The 25079-nt window shown below is 41.5% G+C and overlaps 2 protein-coding genes across 2 annotated transcripts in view; one reads left to right on the top strand and one right to left on the bottom strand.

Annotated features, from left to right (window-relative positions):
- LOC143443315 (testis expressed protein 56) overlaps positions 1–19331 on the top strand; it is a 37785-nt gene extending 18454 nt beyond the window's left edge. The window contains exons 3-5 of the mRNA XM_076939193.1: positions 5561–5783; positions 14149–14226; positions 17716–19331. Of these exons, the coding sequence (XP_076795308.1) occupies positions 5561–5783; positions 14149–14208 (283 nt within the window). The 3' untranslated portion in view covers positions 14209–14226; positions 17716–19331. The remainder of the gene's footprint in view (positions 1–5560; positions 5784–14148; positions 14227–17715) is intronic.
- On the bottom strand, positions 7364–24799 carry LOC117713653 (enoyl-CoA delta isomerase 3, peroxisomal-like). Its single transcript, XM_034510038.2, has 9 exons — positions 24619–24799; positions 21099–21176; positions 20593–20781; positions 18687–18756; positions 16657–16753; positions 15572–15692; positions 11152–11241; positions 10214–10357; positions 7364–9201 (listed from the first exon to the last, which is right to left on the bottom strand). Exons 2-9 carry the CDS (start codon positions 21153–21155, stop codon positions 9046–9048), a joined length of 924 nt encoding a protein of 307 aa, XP_034365929.1. The 5' UTR covers positions 21156–21176; positions 24619–24799; the 3' UTR covers positions 7364–9045.
- Positions 24800–25079: the final 280 nt, after the last annotated feature.

The raw sequence follows: 25079 nt of genomic DNA, 5'->3' as shown, positions 1-25079 counted from the left end.
TTGGTGAAGAGAATTTGTAGCCAGGAATGATAGCCATTGAACCCTTTCTAAGTCAGGAGGAAAACCACTGAAACCATCTTGTTGTGATGTGTAGGGTTTGCCATTTTCAACATTTCAAGAACAATCGTATAGTAATAGGCAGATGCCAGCTGCTGGACTGCAGAGAAAGCAGGTCCTGAGGGGGGGAAAAAATGCTTGTCTGTTCTCAAAGTCTCTGATGAGAGTAAAAGGATCCGAAAGAGAGAGAAATAATCCAGGAAGGAAACCAAGACATGGAACCCTGACCCTAAGAAAATAAACTTGGAGCCAAAACCGGGGAAAGAAAATCAATGGAAGTCTCCAAGGACCAAACCTAAAGGAAATGCACCTGAAATCATGGAGTAGAAGCCATAGAACAATCCATGTCAGAAGACAGGAAAATGTATTTTCTTTTGTGAATAGTATCATAATGCACACAGGATTAGACTATAGAATGTAGATATACAGAGATAACTGATTTCATTTCTTTGAACAAATGCCCACAAGTGAGATTGCTGGGTAATAAAATTCACTGTGAATCATCCAGGGGCACTTTTATGTTTTAATTTTCTATTTTATTCCTTTTACCCCTTATTTTATTATAAAAGTTAAGATCTCCAGTACAAGGTGGCAAAAGTATGCAACCTTGATATTTTTTTTTCTCATTCTGAGGTGGAAAATCAACATAATGTTCACTATAAGTCTCTGTAAATTCCTTTTAGTAGTTCAGTAAATTCTCTGCTGTTGCTGTCTGTGTAATTGTTATCATGGCTCAGTGCTGAATTTTGTCCAATGCTTCCCCTCTGTCTATTGAATTAGTCATATCTCCCAATGTTCTTGTTACTGATTTTATAAAGCTATTTTAATTACAGTAAAATCTATACAGCTTTAAATTTGTTGTTGAAGCATGTCTTTGTGTACAGATCAGTGGCCCTGAGTACATTCACACCAATATTCTGTCATCAGCACTGACCATCCCTTCTTGAATCACCAACTGAAGCTCTAAACTCATACAATAACAATACCCTAGTTCCATATCTTTATGGCACTTGGCAACCATTTTTTTTCAATCTATGAATTTTCCCATCCAACATGTTTCAGGTAAGTAGAATTATGTGTCCCTTTAGGTTGGGCTATTTCACTTGGCATAGTGAATTTATCTTGTAACACGTGTCAGACTTTCCTCCCATTTTGATGTTAATAACATTCCATTCTATGCACAGATCACACTTTAGCCACCATTCATCTTGTGGTCTATACATATGGTACATCTCCGATGTTGAGGGTTACAGGCACATGTAGTCCTGCCCAGCTTTTATGTGGGTATTGAATAGGCTTGCACATCGAGTGCTCTTGCCCACTGAGAAATCTCTCCAACCCTTTGCAGCCATTTTCAATGTGACTTTTTGATTGATTTGACTTGTTACAAATGCTTGGTTTCCATGGCTCTTATGATGCTCAGTCTGTGGCTGGCTCTACATTGGATATTTATAGTAGAACAGGGGCCTGGAACATCCTCTTTATTTTGCTCTGTGTGTGTGTGTATGTGTGAGCGTGTGTACACACATTTTGCTACACACACACACAATATGCTTTTCCTAACATTTTCACACCTCTGTATCATTGCACATTACTTTACTCCTCATATTAATGTTTATGCCTCTATTTTCTGCATTCACTGACTCACTAGGCAGCCCAGACTGACCTGCAAACTTGGGATCCTCCTGCCTCCGCTTCCTGAGTGCTGGGATCACAGGTGTATGCCACTGTGCCCGGCTTCACTGATTTCTTCCTGTCATCTACAGTTGGCCAGTGAATCCCTTCATTGAATTTGTTTTTCAGATTTTTCCATTTGAAATTTTCTACTTGGCTTCATTTTTAATCAGCTGAAAGTCCATATGTAGTCAAGTGTGGTTTTCCTGGCCTTCTGCAACAGCTAGAAGATCAGCTTTGTCTATGTGTTCGGTAATCTCAGGATTGACATACCTCATCCTTTTCACTGAGACTAAGCAAACTTTCACATGCCCAATGAGTCCAGACCATGTCATGGACACTGTGACTATAGCATTGCACAGCCTTGTTGGGTCTTGTTACACTCATTTGGAGGGTTGCTTTAACAAGTAACCAACCTGGTTTGATTCAGACAACTAGCTCAGTCTTGATTTCCCTGAGTGATAGTGACAATCCCACTTTGATTTTCCAAGCCTTTGCTACATTTGATTGCCGTTGTCCTGTTTACGAACCCGAGACTTGACATTTCAAGCCCAGAATTATGGAGAGTTCTTTCTTTAAAAACAAACAAACAAACAAACAAACAAACAAACACCCCAAAGCAGTAGATTCCCCTCTGGCAATGGGCAAAGATGCACTTTATTGGTGATGCTGTTCTTGTAGCAGGCAGAGCAGAGCAGAGCAGATGAAAGTCCTATGTACATCTTAACTTGATGTCTGGCTTGATGGCTATGGTGGTTTGAATAGGTTTGGCCTCCATAGATTTATGTGTTTGAATGCTTGGCCCATGGGGGAGTGGGACTATTAGAAGGTATGTCTTTATTGGAGTAGGTATGGCCTTTTTGGAAGAAGTGTGTCATTGTTGGGGCAGGCTCTGAGGTCTCCTATGCTCAATCTTCACCTAGTGTAGAATCCAGTCTTCTCTTGGCTGCCTGCAGATCAAGATGTAGAACTCTCAACTTCTTCTCTAGCACCATGTCTGTCTGGATGCTGCCATGCTTTTTTGATATGATGATAATGGCAGAAACCTATGAAACTGTAAGCCAGTCCCAATTAAATGTTTTCTTTTATAAGAGTTGCCTTGGTCATGGTGTCTCTTCACAGCAAGGAAACCTTAAGATAGTAGTCAAAGCCATTTTTTGCCTAGGACACATAAAAATCAAATCAAATGCAAGCAGTACAGCATGGCAGGATGAAGACAGACATGTGATCTGCCGTGTCACAAGGTGCATGGGGAAAGACACCCACAGACTTGCACTCCACTGCCAGGTAGACAAGCCAGGCCATAGGCACATAAAGCCCCGCCTACCACCAGCCAGCACAGTATAAGAGGAGGAAGACAGAGACCTGCATGCCACCCACAGACATGCCCTCCAAAACACATCGCAGGCAGGCCACAGTTACCCACTTGCCACCATGCTTCCTGATGTGATGATATTTAAACTATTAAGCTGCCCTAATTAAATGTTGTCTTTATAAGAATTGTTTGGTCACAATGTCATTTCACAACAGTAAAACCCTAACTAAGACAGTTTGTTTGTGTGTTTTTAATTTTGGGGAAAAGGTTGCAAGGGCAAAGGGCAGATATGAGGGGACAGGGAGATGAGCAGGACTGGAGTGCACGGTGTGAAACTCAAAAAGACCCAATAAAAATGTTTAAAAAATAGATTCCTCCCCCCACACCCCTGTGTATGGATGGTTAGCCTACATGAATATCTGTGAATCACCTGTGTGACTGCTTGGATGCCCTGGACCTGACATCACAGAACTTGACAACACAGACAGGTGTGAGCTGCCACACAGCTGCTGGGAATTGAACCTGGGTCCTTGGGAAGAACAGCCAGCCAGTGCTCTTAATCACAGAATCATCCCTCCAACCCCTCCTGATCTACTCCCAACTGAGAGATGCTCACATCGTGTCTTTCCATATTTTCTACAGAGATTTTGCCTGTAGTGAACAGGAGGTTTGGACAGGAGTTGGCTTCTGGGGTGTGGCGGTACCAGATTCTGCCTGGCTTTTTAAGTGATTTTTTTTTTTTTTTTTTGGCACTTCAGAGTCATTTCACTCTAGATAAGCTCCACTCTCTCAGTGTCACAACCTCAACCTGTGAAAACAGCAGTAGCCATCTCATCATTAATATCTGGTATCATTTTCAAGGAATAAAATATAATGGGCACAGGTACTAGTAACTTGTCAATGCAACATTAATGGTTACTTCTGTTCACATCCATAATACTGAACACCATGTACTAGTAATGATGGGATAAAAATTAAGGCAGAAAAACTTACAGGTTTTAATATGTTAGCTACTGAGAAACTAGTGAATGAAAAAAATTAATGGCATTTAATTATTTTTACATCTTTTTGAGATAATATAAATTACATTATTTTTCCTTCTCTTTCTTCCTTTAAAACCCACCTTCTACCCTTCTACCCTTTTTCAAATTCAAACTTATGGCATATATATATATATATATATATATATATATATATATATATATATAATTTTAGGCATAATTTGGAAAAAAATTCCTGGTGATAAATAGCATAATCCTGTGTGCACAGTAAAGCTTAAATATGACTACACCAAGACTCTTTGTAAACTACAAGTCACATCTTTCATAAAGATAGATTCTCTAGATGGACTGAAACAGTCAAGCTCAAGGAAAGGGTCTGCGGAAGATCAAGTATAGCCTAGGCTGCACAGATAGTTCAAGGCTCACCAGGCATTAAAGATGTCAACTCTAAGCCTTCTGAGCAGATTATACGTCTTTCTTTGAAGAGACGACCCTGTGTGTTTAACATTCCTGGTTCCCCTAGTCCTTATTCCTGAGCACAAGAACCTGCAGGCCTCTTAAAGTGATATTTATATATTCCTAAATACATGTTTTATGTACATGCTTTCAGGGCTGACCATTTGGTAATAGGTAACTAACTAATTGTTGTGCTCGTTCTTGGGGAAGACTATCTCTCCCTTTCGGCTTTCCTTAGTTGCCTGTAGTTCTTTGTCTAGGATTGAGACCTCCTGGGCTTCCCCTTCCACCTCAGCATGTCTGTGGTCGTCCTCGTTCAGATTTTTAGGAAGCCACATTAATGAGACTTCATGGGTGTATGTAGCTTCTGACATTTCTAGGAGAGAGAATCTCACAGAAATTCCGCTCCTCTGGCTCTTACATGCTTTCTACCTGGCAACCCCAAGCCTTAGCAAGAGCTGGGTTGTAAATGAGTCAGTTGGACAGGGCTCCACAACACTGCATTAAAAAAAAATCATTTGTGGTTTTCTGTAATGGTCTTCACCAGAAATAGCATTTTAAAAAGTAAAATACTCTAGGCCTATTTGTAGGTTTCAAAAAGCTCATCAGAGGCCTTACCAAGTTAGAACACCACACTAAAGAATAAGGATTATAGCCAGGTAGTGGTGGCACACGCCTTTAATCCCAACACTTGGGAGACAGAGGCAGGCGGATTTCTGAGTTCGAGGCCAGCCTGGTCTACAGAGTGAATTCCACAACAGCCAGGGCTACACAGAGAAACCCTGTCTCGAAAAACCAAAACCAAAAAACAAAAACCACAAAAAGAAAGAAAGAAAGAAAGAAAGAAAGAAAGAAAGAAAGAAAGAAAGAAAGAAAGGAAGGAAGGAAGGAAGGAAGAAGAAAAAAAGAATGAGGCCTTAAAGCTAGGAACTTTGTTCTCCCATGAAATGATGCACTTTCCCTTCTTGCCTCTTGAGGAAGTTGGGTAGGTGTATGTTGGGGGAGGGGTGGCAATGACTATTCTTATTTGTTTTCCTCTCATTTTCTCCCTTGCCAGGTGGACCAAAAAGAATTTGAAACCCACGGAGGACCTCAAATCAGTCATTCAAAGACTGTCAGCACTTGGCCCAATTATCTCAGTTACTCCTTGTGGACGACAAAGTGCTGTCGTGGTGTTCAGAGATGTCACCTCTGCTTGTAAGGCTGTGAGTGCCTTTCAGTCCATGTCGGGAGGCTCAATGTTCCAGTGCTCATGGCAGCATCGATTCATGACAAAAAATGTAAGATTTCCTATTGGCAAAAACCTAAGATTTTTCAAATTATAATTATATAATTTCCCCCTCCCTTTCCTCTTTCTAATCCCTCCCTTACATTGCTTCCCATCTCTCTCAAATTCATGACCTCTTTTCGTTTTTGCGCACACATTTTATATATATATATATTATACATTATATAATATATATACATACATCATATATACACAATATATGCTATGTGTATATATATGCATATATATATATATATATATATATATATATATATATATATATAGTGTGTGTGTGTGTGTGTGTGTGTGTAAACACATAAATGCAACCTCCTCAGTCTGTATAATGTTATTCATATGTGTATGATATTAGGGCTGAGAACTTGATATTGGATAACCAATTGGGAAGGGAAGAGCATTCATCCCATTCTCAACAATTCCCAGCTGTCTTTAGTTCTGTCTAAGGCTGAGGTTCATAATTCTTTTCCCTTCCATCTTAGCTTGCCCATTAGTGTTCAGGGCTTATTTAGGCAGCCATGTTGATTAACTGACATGGATGTAGCCTTTTTGACACTTCTAGGAGACATATGTTCACAGCTAATTTCTTTTTCCTCTGCTTTTTACAATCTTTCCAACTACCCCACCCCCTGCTCTTCTGCAATTATCCATGAGCTTTAGATACAGAAATTGTTTTGTGGATGTGTCACTTCAGCAATAGGGACTTAGTATTGGTATCACATGGCCTCTTGCTATCTGCATTTTGAGTAGTTCTGGTTTTTAGTGATTGGTGTCTGTCTGTTGCAAAGAGAATGGTCTTTGATGATGTGTGTGAACTACAATTATTTGTGAGTACAAGGGTAAATATTTAGAATGTACTTAGGAGTTACACTGCTTAATAAGGTGGCAACTGTAGGTTCACCTCTAAGATCTATGGCTTCACTAATCTTGGGTAGTAGTAGTTTCCTAGTACCCATCCTGTTTTGTCTCTTGTTAACTGGGTCTTCAGTCTAATTAGAAAGCTGTTGATTACTGCCAAAGTGTGTGTACAACTATTGTACTCCTGGTGTTATCATGCAAGGCTAGTCCTTGTTAAGGTTCATAAGCACCCACAGTTAGGTAAAAATCATGTTTGCTCCTCTCCCTTGGAAGCTTTCATGGCACTTTTTGATACCATGAAAGTTAGTCTTCAAGGAGGCAACTTTTAGGTTATATGCAGCTTGGGTCTTCTGGGCCCTGTGTTTGATGTACATGGTGTCTTTAGCAGTAGGGACTGTGATGTCTGTATCTCTAGGTCTGGGTTTTGCCTGCAAAACCCAGATTTTATTTTTCCTTGTGGCTGAATAGCATTCCATAGTATGCATGTGCCATATTTTAATTATCCACTGCTAATTGAAGGACATATAGATTGTTTTGTGGTTTAAATAGGAATGGCCCTCAAGGGTTCATATATTTGAATGCTTGGTCCACATTTGTTGGAACTATTTTGAAAGGATTAAGAGGCTGTCCAGGCCAGCTGGACAATCAAGTGGGACCCTTAGACCCTGTGGAAAGGACTGAGATGCGGGAGAAAATAAGGAGGCACAGCAAGTCAAGAAGTCTGATCAAGCTGGCAAAATTTTTATTGTTCACACAGGTTATATACTCTGAAAACAGAATATGGGGAGGGGTAGGAAAGGAAAGAGAGCTTTGCAGGTGGAGGAAGCTAGCTGCAGCTGTGGGGTCTAACTAAGTTATTCTTACAAAGCCTTGCCATTACCAGGGGTTCTAAAAACATGTAACTAGCAGGATGTTGGCTAAATCTATCTAAATGATCAGGAGGAAGGGTTACTAAGGTGGGTTGCTATGAGGCCTTGTTTGAAGTTCTGAGAACTGAATCATGAAAGGTAAGCAAAAAGAACAACAGTAGATAGGAAAGCCAAGAGTGAGTGTTTGCCAAGAGTAAGGCCTTGCCATGGCTTCCCACAGAGGTGAGACTTTGTTGGAAGATTTGAAAAGCCCATGACAGGTTCAATACCACACTCCTCTCTCTAACTTGCAGACCAGGATATAAGCTCTTAGCTACTGCTACAGTGTAATGCCTGTCTATCTGCTGACACGCTCCCTATCATGGTGATTATGGACTCACCTTCTGAAACACTAAGCAAGCTCCCAATTAAATGCTTTCTTTTAGACACTGGCTCGGTTGTGGTGTCTCTTCACAGTTATAGAAAAGTAATTAGGACAGGTTGTTTCCATTTCCCAGCCATTGTGAATAGGGCAGCAATGAACATGGTTGAGTTTCTGTGGAATAGGATATGAAGACCTTAGAGTGGTAAAGCTGAGTCATATGGTAGCTTTATTCTTAGCCTTCCGAGGGCTCTCCACACTGATTTCCAGATGGTTTGAATTTTTTTTGAGGTCTCATTTGCCAATTGTTGGCTTCAATTCCTGGGCAAATGGGGTCTTATTCAGAAAGTCCTTCCCTACATCTGTGTCATCTATAGCACAACCTGTGTTCTCTTCCAGCATTCTCAGTGTTCCAGGATCCACTCTTTGGTCCATTTGGTGTTAGTTTTCATGGAAGGTGGTAGGTACAGGTCTAATTTCACTCTTCTCAAAGTGTCACCCAGGTTTTCCAGCTCCATTTGTTGAAGATGCTGTCTTTTCTCCAGTGTATGTATTTGGCACATTTGTCAAATATTAGCACGTTATAGTTACATGTACTCATGTTTGCTTTTGTTCTAGTGGTCAACATGTACTTTTTGTACTAGTCCCATATTGCTTTTATTACTTTGGCTCTGTGGTATATTTTGAGGTCTGAAATGGTAATTTCTATGGCACTGCTCTTTTTATACAGGCTCATTTTGGTTATACTGGGGTCTCTTGTGGATCCATATGAATTTAAAAAAATAGTTTCTATGATGAACTAAATGGGGATTTTTGGCTGGGACAGCACTGAATGAATAGATGGGTTTTGGTAGAATAATCATTGTTATAGTATTAATTCTACCAATTGATGACTATAGGTTGTCTTTCCGTTTTCTAGTGTTTTTCTCTATCTCTTTGAGCTTTCATTGTAGAGTTCTATCACCCTTGGGTTAGGTCAATCCTAACTACCCTGCATAGATGCTTAAGGCTTATTTTATGGAAGTTTTTATTGGTCATAACTGAGGCTCTCTTGTCATAACTGCTGTGCTGTGAATGAAAAGGGGCACAGAGGAATGTGCGTAGTTCAAGCACCTGAAACCAGAACTCACAGCATATTCTTCCTCTGAGAAGTCTAGCCACTCTGGCAGTCTTCACAGCTTTGCCTTTCTGGATATGAAGTTCATGACTGCCTCTGTGTACTCCTTTGAAGTCACCCTTTCCTGGCCTACAGAACACTCCTCAGCATTAACAGCATGGAGCTTTTGTTTCTCGTGTTTTCTGATTAACTCTTTGGAAACTCTGATCGCCTGGTGAAACAGAAGCAACAATAATGTTAAGAGTTATTCAAACAGGAATGATAGTACACTATTCCTTTTTAGTTTTGAAGCAGGGTCTCACTATGTGACCTTGGCCAGTCTGAAACACACTGTGTAGACCAGGCTGGCCCCAAACTCATAGAGATCCACCTTCCTCTCCTTGTCAAGTGTTGGGTTTGAAGGTACACATGTCTATTCCTGGTGAGTTCTACTTTTTTAAAGTGTTTGTGTGTATGGGTGTTTTGTCTGCTTCTGTGTCTGTACACTATGCACATGCTGTGCCTACAGTGGCCATAAAAGTAATGGATCTGGAGTTACAGATGGTGAGCTACTTTGTGCGTGCTGGAAATTAAATATGATTCTCTGGAATAGCAGCTGGTGCTCTTGCCTGCTCAGCCATCTGTCCAGCACTCGAGATATACATTACTATTGACTTCCTCTGCTTTAATAAACAGATCCCATTAAATCTTTGTGAGACATATGTAATAGCACAGCTTCCCAACCAGTAGCGATCACTACAGTGTGAGGCAGGCCTGTTATTGTACCTTCTAAACAGCCCCATATGAATACAAAAGCTCCTGGTTCCAGGATCACATATCCAACAGCAAGAATGTAAGAGCAACCAGCTGCTAGATGCCACATACACAAACGGAAGTGCTATAGAGAGGATCTCCTAAATACAGACAGCCTCCTCACCTCCCACCTGAGTTCCAAAGAAAAAGAGCTGGGTGTCTACTGGCATCCTCCTGGAATCATTCCCATGAAGGATCTCCCCTTTGCCTTTGTAGCACAGAATGAAATGTCTATCTGGTAAAATGTCTATCTAGTAAGTTCTTTCAAAAATCAAATTCCCAACATAATAGTAATTTTAAACTCCAAATCCAGATGTGCTTTAAGCCAACTAGAGATAGGTCATATCTTGTTAGGATGTGCCCTCCTGAGGCACATTTTCCCCTTTGGAAATGGTTTCCCTGGTCCCCAAAAGTAAAACCCAGATACTAACGTTTGGCGGGAGCTTTGCATATGTTTTCAGCCTGGTCCAGACTTCTGTCTCAAAAGTGCTTTCAGGGAAAACTTCAGTGACAAGGCCTTGAGCCCAAGCCTCTCTTGCTGTGAGCTTCTTCCCAAAGAGAAGCATCTCAGCTGCCTGCAATGCAAAGCAAGATGTCATAAAGATTTCATAAAGCAAAGCTTCGGTTGACTTTAGAACAGCCATTTTGGGGGAGACACAGATGTATTCATGGCTCCTGGGGTTGCTTGTCTTTTGCAGGAATGGGGAAGCTGATGGTCTTACTGGTCTTACTGGACGAGGGTCTGCAAACAGCTGAGGCCATAACTGGTTGTTTGTTTGTTTGTTTGTTTGTTTTCTTGAGTGGCCAGAAGGGAAATGGCAAGAATGAGAAGCCCAGGGCAGAAATGAACCGAACCCCTAGTAGCTATGGTTTTCTGTTTGTACTATAAATGATAACAAGATAGGGTGGGGTGGAGGTGTGAAGAAAAATTATGGCCACAGGGTTAATTTGGGAATATTCAAAAGTCCCTTGTCTGGCTCTTTGTCCTAGTGTTGAGCTCTAAGCATGTGAATGAAGAGATACAGGGGTGGCTTCTATTACAGTTTTAAAGAAATATAAAAACTGAGGCTGATGAGCAAATCTCTTTACAGCTACAGTTTCTCTTTTAGAAACATAAACACATTCCAAGGTCCTGTGCTGCCACCAGTGCTCCAGCTCTAGCCGACCTGCTGTCAGACACTGCCCCTGCATTAGGAATTACAGAGAATGTCTCAACCCTTCCCTTAGCTCAGATCAGCCCTTAGCCTGGTTCATTCATGTCATAGAACAAGGAGTCATCCTTAAAGCTTGGCCCAAGGAAAAAGACAGAGTACAGGACTGCCTTGACAACAAAGCCGAAGCACTACATTTGAAGTTTAATCTAAGTTACCTTTGCTGAGCCCATCATCTTTGGAAATGTGTAAGAGGAGCATGCTTCCGGGATCAGGCCGAGGTGGCTGAACGGAGTATGGAACGTTGCCTAGTTGAGGTGAGGGAAGAAAAGGAAATCATTTTTGAGTCATTATTTTAACTTTACAATTTGTGTACATGCGTGCGCATGCACACACCCATGCGCACATGCACACACCCACGCGCACATGTATAGGCTCTCACCATTCCTACCACAGCCTCTCAAGTGCTAGAATTAACAGGAATGGATTACTATGTTCATCTCACTGTTCTTCTCTTTATCTTTCCTTTTATTTTTATTTTACCTGCATGGCGGTTTTGCCTGCATGTACTTCAGTGCACCACATATATGCAGTGACCGTGGGGGCCATAAGAAGGCATCCGCCCCCCCATCCCCCCCCCCGTGACTGGAGTTACAGATAGATGGTTGTGAGACGTCATGTGAATGCTCAGAATTGAACCCAGATCCTCTAGAGGAGCAGCCAATGCTCTTATCTGTGGTGGTTCATAAGTGTGAATGGATGACGATATTGAAACTAATATTATGTTATTCTGTGTATACACAATTCACTTATTATGTTTTATTGATGTATTATAAAGAGAAAAACTATATAGTCATCACCAACTCCATTATCTTCTGACTGGAAAGTCCCCTTACAGCCTCTGGAGTCAATCTTTTCTTTCTATTGTCTACATGCATCTTTATCTTCTCTCTATGCCTGCTACTTCCCCCTGTTCTAGAACATTACATTCATGGAATCCGATATTCAACAGACTTTTGTCACTCAGGTTTGGGAGTCACCCATGCAGTGCTGGGTACTTGTAGCCTTTTTGTTGTTGCTGTTACTGTTGCTGTGTGGCTGTGACATCATTTTCTGATCTACATGCACTGTTTCCACTTTTGTGGCCATTATCAGTTAAGAGCCATAGACTTGCTTGCTATGATACATACATTTACCACTTGTCAATAATACCCCAATGAAACTGACAAACAAATCTTTTTCCTATCGAGTTAAGGAAGTAATTGTGAACACGTCTGTTCAGGTGTCCTGTAGGATGTACGCTTTCTTTCTTTTTTTTTTTTAAATAATTTTTTAAAGATATTTATTTTATGTATGTGAGTACCTTACAGATGGTTGTGAGCCACCATGTGGTTCCTGGGAACTGAACTTAGGACCTCTGGAAGAACAGCCAGTGCTCTTAACTGCTGAGCCATCTTTCCAGCCCGGAAAGCCATCTTTCCACACTTTCAGTTCTCATGGGTAACTACCTCCAAGTGGAATCACTTATTGTGAAAAAATGTGCTTTTCTTAAAGAAGTTTCTGACCTCTTCCACAGTGTGACTGCCATGGAGACCCCACACTGAGGAAGAAGAGCTCTTCTGGCTCCATGTCTTGGCTCAGCTTAGTAGTCTACTCAAATCACTATGTGCAGGGTGGTGCCTCATATTTCCAGTTTATATGACCTTTATGATATTGCTATGATATCATTATGACTAATGATGTTGAGAATATTTTTGTATACTTAATAGCCATGGGAATAGCATCTTTAGTGAAACATGCTAGTATGTTTCCCACTATTTTTAAAGTTAAATTATTTGCCATCTTTTTCTCGAATTCCTTACAGACACAGGTTACAAGTAAGTATCATGGAAAGAATTTTTGCTGTCTGTGGCTTATGTTACCCTTTAAATAAAAATAGTATTTGGATAAAGGGTCTTGCTGTCCAGCACAGGCTAGCCTCAGTCTTAGAACAGTTCTTTTGCCTCAGTCTCCCAGAAGAGTACTGGAATTACAGGTATAAGCTGCCACACCCCACTGGCTTCTTTTCTGCATGGGGAGGTGTAGAGGTAAGGAAGGGTGTAGAAGAGTGTCTCACGTAGAGTAGACTTGAACTTGCTATGTGGTCAAAGATGACCAACTCCTGAGCCTCTATCCTTTCTACTTCCTAAGTACTAGGATTGCTCCCATATACCATTATAGACAGCATCTACCTCCAGTTCAAATTTACTACATCTATCTATTATCTACCTATCTATCTATTTCTATCATCTATCTACCTACCTATCTATCTACCTACCTACCTACTATCTATCTCTCTGTCTATCTCTCTGTCTGTCTGTCTATCTATCTATCTATCTATCTATCTATCTATCTATCTATCATCTATCTATCTACTGTGTTCTCCCTCTTTCTGTGTGTGTGTGTATGTATGTGAAGGTCAGAAGACAGAGTTGGTTCTTTCCCAGGCTTTAAACCTGGGCCATCACACGAGGTAACACATTTGCCTTTGTTTGATGAGCTTGTCTTGCCTGCTCCTTGGAGAAGCAGGCAGTTTTTAATGCTCTCTTTCACGGTTTAAAGAACCACTGTGTTTCATTCCTTGTGTGCTATTTCTCCTCACTGCCTATTCCTTGTGTGCTATTTCTCCTCTGCCTATTTTTACACTGGATTCTTGATCTATCGCTTTATGGATACACTTTAAAAACATTTTGGAATGACCAGCTTTTGTTGGTGAATTGAACAATTGTTTTTTCAACCTTCCATTTGTCTCAGTTTTGCCCTAGAGGTCTTCTGCCTTTTTCAGATTCCACAGTCAGTTTCAATATTGGGATTGAGATGATAAGCACATTCATTTTTTTCTATACTTAAGAAAACTTTTTTTTTTTTGGTGAGACAGGGTCTTACTCTGTAGCCCAGATAGGCTGGCCTCAAACTCGTGACAATCTTCCTGCCTCATCTTTCAAAGTGCTGGGATTACAGGTATAAGACAACACACACTTCTTTCTTATATTTTCTGATGAATAAGAAATATTTTTGAAAGGGAATCACTGATATAAGTAGACAAATGCTTAAATTTAATTTTCAATAGTAAGAGATAGTATTTAATGCATATTTGTGAGAATATATAATATATGTAGTATATAAATAAAAAACATGAAATACTCTCATTAATGTCACTTTTCTTTTTACCCCAGAAAACTTGGTCAGGAAAATTTCTTTCAAAAGTATACTCAGAAAAAAAGGAGAAACAATAGCTAAGATGCCATAAACAGGTATGAACTTGATAACTTTCAGTTACTGCAATGCTTATTTGCAAAGATAGAATGGTAGATGCAGTTAAGGGCCGAGGCTCTAGCAACAGACTGGTTAAAGGCTTTGCGATATTTCCTTACCCTTCCTGTAACAGGTTTCTCTATCTGTAAACCTAGTACGACCTCATAGGGCTGCTGTGTGTATTGGATAAAATGTGTATGTGTGTAATGTGTATTAACAAAGTACTTATACACTGTGAGCATACAAACATTTATCTGAACAAATTTAAAACTCACATAGAAAAGGTGCATTTGGTGGCAGAGAAGCTACTAGCATCCATTACAGACAGATGGCAAGGTGAGGGGTACCTTAATAGGGCTGAACGTGAGCCCCTTGTTCACTACAGTGTTTGTTTATGAGGTCAGTAAAAACCCAGGGAATCTCTTTAGTGGTTAACCAGGAACTTTTAGCACCTCGTAAGGAGAAGGTGCCAGAAGAACCTAAGGGCTACTGGCCTATAATTCCTGGGTCAGTGTTCTAGGTTCAAGTGCTAAGACAACTGTCATCAAATCTGGTGTTTACAATAACACATCTCAGTAAGAGCCTCAGGCTTCAGCAGTCAGGGACCAGTGAGATTTAAGTTATGGAGACCAAATGCTAGCACTGGTTTATATCTGAGTGTTTTCTTCCCCAAATAATACATTTCACAATATGTATTTAAGGTTAAACAACATGCTACTATGGGATACATCTAAGTAAACAGCCACTTTAGTGGAACCAGATAACTCACATTGCCACACCTCAGTCATGGGCAGCTATAATATATTTATTAATTTGGCAAACTTCCTGGATATAGTCCACTAATATTGACTATAACCCTCACACTGTATAGTAGATCCTTTGGCCCCATGTATCTGCTATATCCCTCCCCAGTCAAGTCACTATCACCTAATAAAATGGTTCTTCTTTCCTCACCCCCTGCCTCCCTCTTTCTCCCCCTCCCTCCTTCCCTCCTTTCCTTTCTTTCTCTGATATTGCTAAGGATCCAATTCAGAGCCTAACTCACATTAGTTAAATGTTCTACTATTGATCAAACCCTACTCTCAAATTTTTAAACTTAAATCTTTTTCTTTGTATTTTGCCTATGTTCAAAATATTTTACTTTTGGTCATCACAGAGAAACACTATAGTAAGAACAAAAATTAAAATATTAATTAACATTAATTAATCTTTCTAGGTAACTCTGGTTTGTGTCAAGTTGACAAAAACTAACCAGCATAACCATTAACTCCCATAATATGTTTAGCTCTAGTCACTATAATGGAGACCCACAGGAGCGCACTAATTAGCTGGGAGTGGACTTACCTTGTCTGATGCATAGACAATATCAAATAGTCCCAGAAGGGTGACAGCGATTCCTATAGCTGGGCCATTTACTACTGCAACCAGAGGCTTCGGAAAGTCTATAAAACAGTTTACAAATTCCCTACAGAAATGGAAATAGGAAAACATTATATATTTCAAAGTAGCCCTACCTAACTATAGAAAGGATTATATAAATTAAAGCTGACACCACCCTAAAGGATCACCTTTCCAGACTAAACCAAGATCCTTGTATATGGGGCCTAATGAAAGGTCAGGCTATGACTCCTACAAGCTAAGCCTGACTCACACGCTGTTCTGGGCTGTGAGTTCGGGTCTGTGGTCCACCTATGACTGGAGAGATCATGGTGGGTGACTGAGTGCATGACCCCATATTCCAGCACAAGGAGACTGAGAGACTCAGAAGAACTGGGAAGTTGAAACCTCAGTCCTCCTTCAACAGCTCCCAAGACCACTTTCAGTGTATGGCCAGCATTCACAGGCACTGTCTGTTCACACCACACATGCACGAGAACTCACACTCCCTCTGCTCTTTCTCTCCTACACTTTCTAGTCAATCCCATGGAGAGGGCAGGATGAAGAGAGGGAATCTGATGGGGAATCGTAATAAAGTGTGTCAGCACAGATGAGGGGGCATTTTACTGATGTGTTAAGAATGAACCCTCTTGGGAGAGCTGAGGAGATGACTCATTTAAAACACCTGCCAATCAAGTAGGACTGGAGTGAAGTTTGGATCCCCAGAACCTGAATAAATTCTGAGTGGCTGTGGAGGCCTGCTTGACCTTCTGGCCTCAGAAGGTAGAGATAGGAACCCCGAGCAAGTCAGCTAGCAAGACCAGCCCTATGAGTGAGGTTGGCATTTAAGTGAACAGGTCTCAATAAATAAAGTAAAAAAGCAATAAAAGATGATGTCTACCTAAGACCTGAAGCACATATACATATCATATTCATACCTGGGTTTACACACATGTAAAATATGCATACATACAGGTACACCATAACACATATGGGAAAATGGAAAAAAAATCAGAATGAACCCCTTGGGATCAAACTAATGTCACTCTTACCTCAGTACTATAGAAGACATGGCTGCATTCTTTATCTCACCAGCATCATTAATCAAATTTCTTAGGTCATTCCCACTGCTGTAGTAGTCACCAGTTCCTGGGAATGGTACAATCAACACTTTAATGAACACACACACACACCTTCAGTGGAAGGCACGATTCCTTCACGTGGCTACTCATTCTATAGCCATTGTGTACCTGCTGGGTGCAGGGCTCTGGGTCATGCACTGGTGAGTCCCATTAAGACACCAGGGACTAGCAAGACATGGGTGTTAAAGAACACAAGTAAATGGAGATGGTGTGACTACATACAACATGGCAGATGGAACAGGGCTGGTCTATCGGGGTGTTCAGGGCTGAGCTCACTGAGGAAGGGACAGCAGAGACATCTGGACTGAGATCTGAAGGACAGGCAAGGCTGGCAGAGGAAACAGTGCAAACAAGGTTCTGTGTCTGAGGTCTCCAGGGTGTACACAACAGACTGAAAGAAGAGGCCCTCAGGGCTGAAGCAGAGAAAGAAATGGGTACAAGGGGAGCTGTTCTATTTAAGATGAGTACATAGACTGTATGGGGCTGTCTACAGTAACAGCTATTGTCTCTGTGTTAAGAGCCACTGAAGGTGTGTGTTTATTAAAGTATTGTTTGCCTACCATGAAATGGATACTTCTTAATGAGTTTTATTTTAAAAGGGGGTCTCAAGTAGCTCAAGTTGGCCTCAAATTCCCAATGTCATTGAGGATGACCCTTAGCTGCTAATTTCCTGTCCCCACTTACTGATCAACAGTATTTAAGTCCTATGCTACCATGCCCAAGCTGGGGATCAAATCTAGGGCTTTTTGCATGTACTCTAACTCAGGCTATTATCCTAGCACCATTAAATGCTTTTGACAATTGTAAAAACTAGAATGATCCCAGGCCAAAATAAGACCGAGTGGTTCCCCTTTATCCTCTGGGAAAACATTCCAGGACAGTCCACAAATCCCTGAGACATGGGGTGGTACCAGGCTTTTAAGTATGTACTGTGTTTCTTCTTTTCTAATTGATCCTCTTTGTTTTCAGGTTTTACATCTATGGACTCAAGCAATAGAAAACATTTGAAGACAAACAAACCAACAAATACATCTGCACTAAATATTCATAGACTTCTTTCCTTGTGACTGTTCACTTCTAAACCACGTGATGAATTCTGAAATAGCATCACTTGGTGTTAAGCATTGGAGGCATCCAGAATGAACTTAAAAGTAGATGGAGTGTGTGGACCTTCTATGCAAATCCCACATGCTTTTATACAGGGAACATGGGTGTATAAAGTCCTCTATTGATGAGAGTCATGGAACTAATTCCCAGAAGACACTGAGGGAGACTGTCCATATATACCTGTGACAAAGTTCAGTGTGTAGGTTGGGTAAGATATAACAACAGACTTTAAAAATAACAATATACTATATAAGATTTGTTGAAGACATAGACCAAAGGTGATAACACATAACTGAAATTCTGCAAGGCAAAACTATAAAAAGAAACATTCAGTTGACGGGCTACTGTACTGACACCTCAGAATGTCCCAGATGTTTTTTCTAGCCCTGCCATCCCATCTGCCCCAGTGAAGTTACTTTCAGACTCTTGTCAACAAAGTATAACTTTGGTTCAAAACCATAGAACTCACATGAGTTGAACCAAACAACATCTACTCTCATTTTGATAATTTTGCTGAACCTTGTTTTTAAAACTCCTTTATATGTTTCTGTTTATCAAGCTGTGATTTCTTTTGATTGTTTAGGAGAATCTATGGATAGACAAAAACTGTCTATTCATTCATTTTTGGATAGCTGAGTTGTTTTCTATCCTGACTCTTATGACAGTCATAATAAGGTTTACTGTGCCAGTCAAGTTGGGGCATATGGTTTATTATAAATAATTGTCAAAGTGTACTTGCCTTATATCCATGATATTGTGGTACATTTATAAATTAGACCATAGTAAGAGACTCCCTAAAGTAGAAATTGAATAAGTCTCAGTAAGTGTCTTACCTGTGAAAACAGTCATGACCGAGTTATCCGTGCTGGCATTTTTAAGTGCGAGCATAATATCGTGACACATCTATGTGAATGAAAAGGCAGATAAAAGAACGATGAAAATGAGATCCACCATCCAGTGGATGGAGCCACTGTATCAGTCTAAAAGCCTTCTCTTGACACAGCGATAAACAGTCTTAGAGATTGTATTGATGCCACAACAGAGGCTTCCTGAGAGGATTTCCCTTCCCCTGACAATTCTTGGGTGCACATGATGCACAGGTGCTGTGGCAGATGTACCAAATAACCACTGTGATGGTTTGTGTATCCTCCGCCCAGGGAGTGGCACTATTAAAAGGTGTGGCCTTGTTTGAGTAGGTGTAGCCTTTTTTGGAGTAGGAGTGGCACTGTGGTTGTAGACTTTAAGACCCTCATTCTAGCTGCCTGCAAGCCAGGATTCTGCTAGCAGCCTTCAGATGAAGATGTAGAACTCTCAGCTCCTCCTGCACCGTGCCTGCCTGGATGCTGCCGTATTCCCACTTTGGTGATACTGAACTCAACCTCTGAGCCTGTAAGCCAGCTCCAATTAAATGTTGTCCTTATAAGAGTTGCCTTGGTCATGGTGTCTGTTCACAGCAGTAAAACCCTAACTAAGACAACCACTTTGTTCAAAAAGTGAACAAGGGAGAAACCCAGTCCTTTAGCTTTGTGGCTAGACAGCAACTGTCCTCAACTGGGATGGGTAAGGCAAGGGCGTGGCCAGCACACAGCTTGCTAGAACTCCTGAGGTTGCCTCCAACAAGTAAGAGGGAAGGTGACTGAGAAAAGTGTCCCTGGAACAGCATCTCAGCTGTGGCTTCAAGAAAGGGTAAGTGTCCTGGGCAGTCTGGGAAGTCACAATTAAGGCCAGAGGCCAGATTCCTGAGACACTGAGCTGGGTACAAGGGCATTGTCCTCTGAACATGTCTGAAAGTCTTGCCATAGTTTTAGTATGCTTTCAAAATTGGTATAGGTTTTATGTTAATACAATTCAATGTGGGAAAGAATGATGAGAAGGGTGGGTATTTATTAAGACACTGGAAAAGTAAAAGTATGCAAACTGATGTGACTGTTTCCCTCAAGGCAGGGGATGGGAAATAATTTCTGAGAATCACAATAAAGGAGACACAGCAGCCAAGGTGACTGGCTAGAACGAGGGCCAGGAAAGAAATGAATCAGTTTAGATTCTCCTGCTTACCAGCTGTAAGAACTTACCAAGTTACTTCTTAAGCTGCTGGACTATTTTGCTAAATAATGGTGACAGGGTTCTCTCTGCAGGAAGGGCTGAAATTCTACAGTTGCATGAGTGAACGGCGTAATTACACAGAGTGACTCAGGGCACACACACAAACTTCTCAAGATTAAATGCTGTATCAATTGGAAGGTGCACGAGCAAGTTTACAAGATTCTTAACATTTCAAATTAGCACAGGGTCCCACACTGAAGGTAGCAAACTCTATTCTCCAGTTCAGCTCCAACCATCTGATAAGTGCCTATTATCAAGGTAGAGGGCTCAAGTGATTAACTTATTATCAATGCAGTTCAAGGGAAAATTTAAAATTGCCCAGTGAAACAGCACATTCAAACAGGGCTATTAATGCTTTGCTGAAGATGAACGCCCTCTCCTTTCTTCCCCTCCACCTTCTCTCTTTTCCCCTTCCCTTCCTTATCTTCATCTCTTCCTCCTGTCTCTCTCAGTTTTTCTCTCCTCCCCCAGCATCTTGAACAAAGTTAGGGTCCACAAGCCTAGGAAAGCTCAGAAGGCAGTGACTTGAATACACTCTGGGGAGGCTTATGTTCCCTTAGGCCTCAGTGCATCTTCTATTAATGCTTTTTTCACTGAAACTGAAAAACGTGTCCAGTCCCTGGACAGGAGCATCACCTGGTAGCTTATGGCATTCTTTTTGGCGGGCCGATTGAACGTGATCTTTGTAATGCCATCTTCAGAAGATACTAGGATATCCTTAGACTCCTGGACTCTCTCATCAGCTTCACGCTTTCCCTGGCTCGAGGCTTCAGATGAGAAACTCAAACTGGATACAAGATCCACATGGTTCTTCCTGGCAGTTTCCTGAGGAGTAGATGACAAAGTCCTTCAGCCTTCATAATAAGTAACTTGAGAAGCATACTATGCTAATAAAAACCACTATGCAACCAAGAGCAGGGGCTTTGATTCAATAAAGGAACAACACAACTTCAGTAGTAATGGGAGAGGTGACCCATATGTGTAATTCCAGTCACTGGGAGGCCGAGGCAAGGTTGTGAGCACAAGCCCAATCTTGGTGACAGTCATGAGAAAAAGAACTTCAAAGAACTGTAAAGGCTCCATTGGTAGCCATTTACTGAGAAACAAGCCTATTGTGTTCTAGTGAATAACAGTAAGTTTACCGTCTGTGCATCTTGCTTGGCATTATTGTCAAAGTCAAACACAGCTGGTTTAGGCATATTACAGGGTCCTTCTGCAGCCTGTAGAGAGCACAGGGGTGATTAGTATGCAATATGCAAGAGAAAGCCTTTGAGAGAGGGACTCTAAAATCCCTAAGGTTCAACAATTTTGAATTTGTGATCACAGCTTTCCTAGGAAGTAAAAGTACTGAGTCAGTTTTCAAAAGTCAAGGGACATTTGGAAGTCTGGGACTGTGTCTTGAACTCTAGGGGGACAGAACCAGAAATTTAGTGGTAAACTCCTGCTAACTGCTCAACAGGGCTGTAGCTGCTGCAGGTAGGGATGGGGGTCTTACAGTTTCTGGTCCTCAGGAAGTTCATCTGAGGATCATGTCAGGAAATAAAAAGAAAACTAATTTTATTTGAGGGTGGGTGGGGTGAGTATCCTGCAGTGAATAAAACAAGCCACTCAGCTACTTTTCAGAAATAATTTTTAAAACAATTTAACTTTTAAAAATTGTTTTTGTTGGGCTGGAGAGATGGCTCAGTGGTTAAGAGTACTGGCTGCTCTTCCAGAGGTCCTGAGTTCAATTCCAAGCAACCACATGGTGGCTCACACCATCTGTAATAAGATCTGATGCCCTCTTCTGGTGTGTCTGATGAGAGCAACAGTGTACTCACATACATACAATAAATAAAACTTTAAAAAAAAATTGTTTTTGTTTTTTTGGAGACAGGGTTTCTCTGTGTAGCCCTGGATATCCTGAAACTTGATGTAGACATGGCAGGCCTGGCACTCACAGAGATCCACCTCTCTCTGCCTCCTGATTTCTGGGATTAAAAGTGTGGGCCACCAAGGCCTGGCTTATATTTTGTAATAGAGTTAGTTAACAGAGGACAAAGGAGGCTTTGGACATCACACAGACAAAGTTGCCCTAGAGTGAATGACCTGGGATTTCACAATGAACCAAGGTCATGGTCTTGTTGGTCTTGGCTTTCCTGTCTAACTGCCTCCACTTCTGGCATGAACGGCAAGGCTGGAGAGTCCTGGGGGAGGGTATCTTCATGATCACCTCAGTTCAATAATCCACTAGAAAGGTTCATGGTGGCCCTGCAAGCTGTGGTATTCACGGCTACAGTTAAACTAAATAAGCCCAGGTCAAAAGCTCAGAGGATAGAGTTCAGAGGAAAAGTCAGTGTGTCTTCTATTGTCCTCTTCCCAGGAATTCTAGATTGATCACTACATGATAGCATGCACAGAAACTTTATGGGTTCAGTGTCCAGATTTTTTTTTTTTTTTTTTTTTGCCAGGACTCTAACACACAGGCAAACTTGCCTAACATAATACCGCCCTGGCCTGAAATCCACAGCTAGACTCTCCTTGCATACAAAGGTACATTGCAAGCATGCTGGATCACTAGTAAGATGATACCTTCCAGCAGCTGAGGGCAAAGTCTTTTTGCACAAGTAAAGTTCTTGATTGTACAGACTTGTGGTAGATACCCATGCCAGTCATCTAGTAGAAAATTAAACAATGATACAGGAGTTCAGGGTAGCAGATACACCAAGGACATCTCTAACATTACAACTTTCTCAGTATTTCTATAAGAGTTTCCAAACACTCACAAAAAAAGATGAGTTACAACAGGCAACTAATCCAATTAAAACTTATTAAAATTGATAATGTGTACTTTACTTATCTTCTTTCTTTTGTGTTTATAGCAAGAGATCTAAAACATTCCCACAAACCACTGTATTTCAGCTTTGAAAACTTACTATGCATTTCTTTTTTTTTTTTAAAGATTGATTTATTTTATGTATGTGAGTATAGTGTTGCTGTCTTTAGACACACCAGAAGGGGGCATCAGATCCCATTACAGATGGTTATGACCCACCATGTGGTTGCTGGGAATTGAACTCAGGACCTCTGGAAGAACAGATGGTGTTATTAACCACTGAGCCATCTCTACAGCCCTTACTAAGCATTTCTTAAAGCACAAACATTTTATGATGTAGCCAATGGTACCATTAACAATAACCTCGACACCGCTCTTATTTAGCAACTAAATGATAGTTGCTAAAACTCAGTCCATAGTCAACTTTCTCCAGTTGTCCCCAAATATCTTTTCTGTAGATTTTATTCTAGTCAGAGGGGAATCAAGCAAAGGACTAAGCATCTGACTGTTAAATCTTTTACATTTCTTTATTTAGGAGAGCTACTCAGGGCTACCCTGTGCTTTAACAGCACTTCAAAGCCTATTTCTAATATAAAGAGCAAAACAAACCAAAGCCTGCATACCCCGAAATGGGTCAGTCACGCAACTCAAACATTCAAGCTGCATGTTAGGAGCTCAAAAAAAAAAAAAAAAAAAAAAAAAAAAAAAAAAAAAAAAGATATTGTTAACAAGTAGAGTTAGAGACAGCTGTGAGTAGGAATGTTGGGGCCGAGAACCAACCCTGGATCCTCTGGATATCTTAGTAAGAGTAAGTGTTCTTACTGCTGAGCTGTCTCTCCAGCCCACACAAAATGCTGTGTGTGTGTGTTTTAAAACTATCAGATCTCAGGCTTACACGGCTTATACCGTGCAGAGAGTCTACTTGGTTGCCTGGGTCCTCCATCTCACTTGGTTCATTGTATTTTCAGAGTCCTGCTGACTGGCTCTCATCATTAGTCTGCCCAGGTTCACCTGAGCCACTGGTAACCTGAAGCCCTGCAGGAGACTACAAACAGTGGTTTCTATTTGGTCCTTGCCTTTCATTTCTGCAGTAACAGGATTACTGATTTGTCCCAAACCCTACAGAACAAAATGCCATGTTTATATTTTCTCTCTGCTGTCCCAACAATCTAGCTTCAAATGATTCCTGAATAAAATCTATCTACAATTTTTTTTTCCTCAAGAAGAGGAAGAGAAAGAGGAAGAAAGAGGAGAAAGAGGAGGAGGAGAAGGAGGAGGAGGAAAAACTTCATTTTATTTGAATTTGACAAGGACCATTCTAAGGAGAAAAGAAAGGATGTTTTAAAATGTCCTGGAAAGGCTCATTTAAAGCAACTTCCCACAGACTGGTACAAATTTATTCAAATGGTGTGTAGGTTTTAACTTTTGAGTCACCTCTCTCAACTTGGCGAACCAATTGCTTGAAACCCGCGCTGGTGATAACAGATTACGCATCTGCGGCGTTCTGCTAAATAGCAATTGGTGCTTGGACAAAGTGTCACCTTGGCCAAGGCACTGTGTCTCCTAGGAAGATTCCGGCTGCGCCTGCAAGCCTGAGTGCTTCCGGGAACCGAGCTCGCTGCTGGCCCAGGCTTGCCCGGAGGCCTGAGCACATCCATCCCTACCCTTTGGGACTTGGCGAAGGATGGACATGCGAGGTCACTCTTTAGAGCTCTCTCGCTGGGAAACCCCCAAAGGAATATCCTTCTGTCCTGCTAGCCAGATCAGATGACAGAGCGGCGGCTCCGAGGGCGGGCGACAAACCCTGCTGGCGACTTTGGGCCGGACAGTCGAGGCTGCAAACTTACCTCGGACACCAGCACCGCGCCACTCTTCCGGTCACGGAAGCTAAAGTCAGCCTTGGGGACAGACTGAGCATGGACGCTTAAGAATGCCTGGAATCGGTGGGAGGAACTGGGCAGGGGAGGATCCAGACGGGAATCCTGGGCGGAACCAAGGACTCCAAGAACAGAGAAAGGTACAGCCAGTAAGACAGAGGCAAAAGTGAGGCTGGGGGCGTGGCCTGAGTTGGGCCCGAGTGGGTTTCCGGATGAGTATTTGGCAGAGTAAAGATGCTGAGTCGAGGAAGCAGATGTAAGGGAACGTGACTCTGGCTGCAGAGGACAGGGTGCTTCGGGCCTATGAGTGCAGAGTGCAATGGCTGGGCTCCGGGAACTGGGTTCAAAGAACAAGGCTCACGGGACTGGATCCAGGGTGTAGGGTGCTGGGCTTTGAAGCAAAGATGCAAGGCCAATAAAGTGTTGCAAGG

The sequence above is a fragment of the Arvicanthis niloticus genome, chromosome 8 (assembly GCF_011762505.2).
Source record: "Arvicanthis niloticus isolate mArvNil1 chromosome 8, mArvNil1.pat.X, whole genome shotgun sequence".
NCBI lineage: Eukaryota > Metazoa > Chordata > Mammalia > Rodentia > Muridae > Arvicanthis > Arvicanthis niloticus.
This window is presented reverse-complemented; position numbering and strand designations above follow the sequence as displayed.